The sequence below is a fragment of the Plectropomus leopardus genome, chromosome 15, assembly GCF_026936395.1.
Source record: "Plectropomus leopardus strain MGB_pleo_1.0 chromosome 15, ASM2693639v1, whole genome shotgun sequence".
NCBI classification, from domain to species: Eukaryota; Metazoa; Chordata; class Actinopteri; order Perciformes; family Serranidae; genus Plectropomus; species Plectropomus leopardus.
The window spans coordinates 11,069,178-11,075,177 of NC_142190.1; the positions used below are offsets into that span (position 1 = coordinate 11,069,178).

General features: G+C 36.8%; 1 protein-coding gene across 2 annotated transcripts in view; it reads left to right on the forward strand.

The window, feature by feature from the left end:
- trim37 (tripartite motif containing 37) overlaps nucleotides 1-5,234 on the forward strand; it is a 30,018-nt gene extending 24,784 nt beyond the window's left edge. Inside the window, exon 25 of one of the 2 annotated variants that reach the window (XM_042499160.2) lies at nucleotides 180-5,234. In XM_042499160.2, coding sequence (XP_042355094.2) covers nucleotides 180-226 — 47 coding nt within the window. In that variant the 3' untranslated portion in view covers nucleotides 227-5,234. The remainder of the gene's footprint in view (nucleotides 1-179) is intronic. The other variant, XM_042499159.2, reaches the window with a different exon arrangement.
- Nucleotides 5,235-6,000: the final 766 nt, after the last annotated feature.

The following is a 6,000-nucleotide window of genomic DNA, read 5'->3' on the forward strand; positions in this document are numbered from 1 at the left end:
AATAAAAGAAAAATTATATGTGTGGGTCACAGCTACCTAAGAGGTTAAATGATCTGGCACATTTGGGAGCAAGCAGGTTTTTTTTTCATGTTTCGTGTCAACCACGTTACTCAAACATGGATTTAGTCTTTGTATACACACTCTTTTCCATGAGTTCTTCCTCCACTTCCTTCTTCCAGGAGAGCAGCTTCTGTCTGATGACATGAGTCTGCCTGCTGACAGGTGATTCCCTCTGAAACCCACCGCTTTATCTACAATCAGCCGCACAGCGATGCAATAACGTCCCGGAGGCGACGCTCATCGCTCGTCAAACACATCTGTAGAGTAGAAACTGCTCGTTATGCATGAAGTCGAAATGAAGACAAACTCACCTGCTTGTCCAGAAACAGATTTCTCTTGGTATCTTGAGTATTTTCAGAATTGGACCTTAACAGAAATAATGGAAATGACATCCAGTAATTCAGGTGGTTGTGGTGGTGGACGGCCAAATCATGTCACAATATTGTGTGAACGCAATGAAACTGCCCCTTTAAAACAACTTAAAGAACTAAAATTGGACCTTTACTGTATTTTTCGACCACTTGTTTCCCCGATGCGTTTCTTGGTCGTCACTATAAAGGGATGAACATACTTTCAGTTCATTCTTGGTCAGTTCAGTAGATATTTAAGAGTAAAACACGACTACCACAGCCGCTTGTGCAATGACTGAATCTAATGTTTAAGGCATAAAAACTGTTGGTGTACTTTTATTTTGCAAACCTGAACCATTACGTTTTACCTGCTGCAGGGCATTTAGTCACTTTAATCAGCACAAATCTGCACACCTTCTCTGTATATAAATGCTTCTACAAATCTACAGTCTACGGCATATTTCTGAGGAGAAACTGTACATAATCTGCAGCCTGTCATAAGAGCTTAGTGGTTTTATAATGGCTTGCTGTTGATGTTTAGTTCAGTCTGTCTGGGCTTTATTCTCCACACCTACTCGACTTCCTTCACCCGTGTCCCTGCACCTTCCAGCATCGGTGCCAAAAAGACTTTATTCACTCCTCAAACATTCACTTTTAGTGACACTGCAGCATTTTTTTCTCCAAGGTGAACCTCATTTAGAGCTCGTTTCTGGTAATTTATGTAAATGTCTCTTAATAACAGCAGCAGCAGCGAGCACCGTGTCTGTCTTTATGTGACATTTGCAAAGGTTGAATGATCACTGAATCACACGGCTTATGAAACTGCTGCTGCTCCAGTGATGTCTGTGGGCTGAAACTTTGAAGCATGCTGCAGATCTGACTCTGTCACAATGACGTCGTCTGCTCGGACATCACTGACTGAGGTGCAACATGCTCCATGGCTTCCACCCACAGTGAGCTGCTCACTACAGTTTATACACAACTCAAAACTCAGCCATTATTTATTATTTATTATTCATTTAAAGGAGCAATTTGAGATTTTGGGGAAACATTTGCTTTCTGTCAAAGAGTTTGATGAGAAGAGAGCTGGTTAGCTTAGTTTAGCATCAAGACTGCTGTCCAACAGGACTACCTTTTTTCAGGGGGACTCTTGAGATAAGTTACGCCTCAGTCTTTGATGCTACAACAGCCGTCAAACTCAGCCCTGGACTCTTACTTTGGACAGATGTTAAATTTAATAACGTGATACTGCCAAAGCCTAGTTGGCATGAGAAGTTTGGAATTTTAGTTATTCAACAACACAACTTAAATCCAACAAAATTATATTTTATGTCAAATTTATGCTGGCATTAGATGTTGTCCTGACATTAAATTTTGGTCACAGCATTCACAGCAGATGTTTTGACTTGTCGTGGAAGGAAAAGCACAGGTGTTACTAATAACATTAACTATGGCTTTGTTCTATTAAAGTGTCCCAGTAAAGTGAGACAGTGAGCCAACATGCACGACACCAGGACCCCGAGCTTTTCCGAGTCAAAATGTCAGCTGTGAGAAAGGGTCGATACCTGGTTTGTTTTTAGTGCTGAAATGGAGCAAAGCCTTTTTTCTTAAAGGGATAGTTCACCCAGAGTAATTCTCTGTCGTGGTATCCATTCATGCAGATAGTTTTTGTTTTATTTGTCCAAGTTTTGAGATTTCTGCCTCCACACTAAAACAAAAGAGGTGAATGTAGGGCTCAAGTGATGATTGTTTCCACTAGTGATTAACGCATTGATTACTTTCATCAATCACTGCAAAGACTGAAAAAGTCCCCACATAATTTGAGGCAGATATTTTAAGATGTTTTGTTTGACCAACCAACTGTCCCAAACTCATAGATATACCGTTAACTGTCATAGAAAAGTACAAATATATTCACATTTCAAAAATTGGATTTTGAGCCGCATTTTTTGCTTTGACAAAATTATCACAATTGTGAAAATACCATTTACTCCTGCTGCATTCAGATGGGGTTATGTTTACACGAGAGGAGTCCATATGACGCTGTGGTATTCACAAACTCGTGAGTGTAAATTTTCGGAGAGATCTGAGTTCATGACCTTATTTACACGACTTCCCATGACATGAACACGAGTTTGAACGCAGCATCTCTTTTCTCAGTTTCCACTTTCAAAACTGTTGCCAGTGTATCCTGTGAACTTCCTGGTACAGAATAACAGCAACATCTTGTGTGGAAATAAATGTTTTTGATACATTTTTCAAATGTCATTTTTACATACATGGAGCAAAATAAATGATATCTAATTAAACTTTATTTGTTGGTGAGGAGGCAGAAATTTCAGAAAAAGACATCTCCAAACTTTGAGAAATAAAAGAAAAAAAAACATCTGCAGAGTTATATACCACTAGACATCTGACTGAAAATGTTTTTTTTTTTTGTAATTTGGGTGAACAGACTCAAACTGTGGTGCATTGAAGGCTCTTTTTTAATTCTCAGAGAACTTGACAGCAAAGGTTTAAAAATCTGTGTAATTATGTAACGTGCTTTGTGCTGCACTGATGGCTGACTGCTTCACTGGCTTTTCTTCATGGATATATTATTTTTCACCTCAGTGCTCCTACAAACTAAACAAACACGTCAAAGGCTGCTGCAAATCTGGGAGGAACACAGCGCTGAAGTGCTGTTATACAGAACAGAAGTACAATGTGTGAGCTGTTAAACAGACTTTTCTGCACTTAATAAGACTGATGATTGACTGTTTACTGACTTTCTGTGTCCTTGAGCCACATCTTATTTTGAAGGTCACTTCAAGGGTAATGTTGGTATTTTTCACCCTGGACTCATTTTTCATGTTTTATCTCTAAGTGACTGATGGGAACAACAATTTAAAAAATAAATCACTGCAGCCAGCAGCAGTGAAAGAGGCTGCAATGTATTGTTAAAGCCTTAAAAGTCTTTAAATGATCTTTGCTACCACAAATATTTTATGCAATTTTATTTATCCATCTTTTAACCCTTTAAAACCTAGTTCAACGTTGGTTTTCTTGTGCTGCATTCAGATGCCTCTCACAAGCTATTTAACCCTTTGGAACCTCAACAAATTGGTTTAATTTCTTTCAAAATCATGGGTTAAATGACCAACTTGGTAAAAAATGTCCAACAAATTGAGAGAAATTAGTCAATGGGGACAAAGACAATGGCCTGAAAATAAGTTAATTAGGTCCAGAAATTTAATTTTAGTTTTCTGTACTTTTTGTGTAATTTTCTTGCTTATTGTTATTTACTTTACTTTTTTAAAAACTTTTTTTTCTTCTTTTTTTCTTATTTTCAGGTAATTTTCTGGTAGCTTTTTTACAAATTTCTTACTCTTGTTTTGGCCATGTGTTGTTAAATGGCTCATGGCCCTCTCGTGTCTTGAAAGAAATCAAACCAGTTTACTCAGGTTTCAAAGGGTTAATTTATTTTGTCAAAATGAGTCACTGTGTGAAATTCCACATTTCAGACGTTACCAATCTTTAATCATGCACTAAAGCTAATTCTGTCTTTTTACTTAATACTTAAATTAATCTAATTCACTCTAATAACCGTATTTCTACATGAATCCTGCCTTTGCACGGGACTACATGCTTACCATTGTGCTTACATGTAGTGTTTGAGTAAGAAAAATGTTATTTGTCCAAAAATCAGACTAAAAACAGTTATTTTGTAAACGTATTAAAAAGCATTTAATTTAACTGTCTGATACCTGTAAACACTCTATGTGTCAATGTGAGTCCACTAAAAGTGCTTATTTTTGCCACTGACAGGCTCAGAATATTATGTCAAGTGTCTGACAACATTATAGAAAAGATCCCTGCAAAGATACAGTCTTCGGCAAAGAAAAAGATCCTTTTTAACCAGAAACAGCACTGACACTGTTCTTGCTAAAACCACCAGACGCCACATGAATAAATTCAAATTTGATCATTATAAAACACACTTCATTCAAAGTCAGGAGGGAAAAAATAATAATTTCAGCTGTCTCGGTTCATCTTTCCGCTGTTCTAGCAAAAGCCAACTCTGGTTTGGTTGAAATAAACCCTGAATTCACAAAGTTAGATGTGAAAATATGTTTGCTTTACAGCCTACGCACTGACATTGCTGTTTATTTCAATGGAGTGTGTTGGCTTGGAAACTAATTTTAAGGCTGTTTCTAGTTAAACATAAAGGATCTTACTCTGTAACAAAAAGCTATTTTTCTATAGGATTTTTTCCATGCAGCTGTCAGACACTTAAAATAACAATTTGAGGTCTGTCGGTTGCAGCTTGTTTTGCCGATGCCGGCTGCTTGTGCAAGTTGAAAAGTTGTTGTTCCCATAAGTCAGACAGTCACAAATACATGGGAAAAAGGGTCCAGGTTGAAAACCAGTGAACTAACCCTTTAATGTTTGCATCTAAGAAATAATGGCATTGTACACCTCTGCAGTCATTAGTTTACGTCGTAAATATCTTAGTTATTCAGCAGCTTGCTGTACATGTGCCTGAAAGTGCATGACTTTATCAGCTGAAGGAGAAAGGACGTCTTGTTTGCTGACATGACGAGTCAAACTAAATAAGGTTAATGTATGAAATTCCAGTCCTCTTAGTCGTGATTTTGTTACCATTTCTTTACATTTTCTTGTACATAATTTAGGCTCTCATTGTTTATTAACCTTTACTCTCTTTTGTGCTTGTGTCAAAAGCTGCTTTCTATTTTGAATGTTTCCATAATGCACTGCAAATTATTTGATGTGTACATTTCAATATTGTGTAATTCACAAATAAAATGTTTTATGATCCTGGAAGTGACTGCATTTTTCCCGTCCTCTGACTCCCACTTCAACTACCTTCTGACCACAGACGATCATCACTTCAAGGTGAAATGTGAAAATGTAGAATTTAGATTCATACAAAAGAGAGTTTGCCTTAAACTTTCCGCTCACTATTTTAATTACTGAGAACTAGGACAATGTTTGTTTTTTTGTTTGTTTTTTTTCTTTTTTCACAGAAAAAAATGTTGGGCAAAAAATACCTAAAAGTGAATGCTGAGTTAAAACAAACTGGTTGATCAGTGATTAGACTGGGACTAAAGTCTTTGACACAGCATTCCTGCGGATTCTTAAAAAGACTTGAAAAGCATTGAATTAATTAATTTCAAAATAAGGCCTTAATTTGTATTAAAATGTCTTAAAATGCTAAGACACAGGAGGTAGGATTTTATGAATCATTTTTTGTTATGATGTTGCGTTTAGGAAATTTAGATCTGAAAATCAACTAAAAATAATCTGCATCGAAGCATCGTTAAATCCACTGTACAGTGAACTCATAATGTACCGCGTTTTGCATGAATGATCGTAACTGTAGCACACTGTGTTTACGCTGATAGCGTGGCATGAGAAGACTGTACCTCAAAATCATACATCCAAAATAAAAGACGTGATTTGAGAGTGAGAAACGCATAATCACCAAGACAACTTCTTTTTTTCTCCACTATGAGATTAAAAGAAGTCATGTTTTATGTTACAATTACAATTTCGGCAAAAATAAATCTCACTGTGGCAATTTTCTACC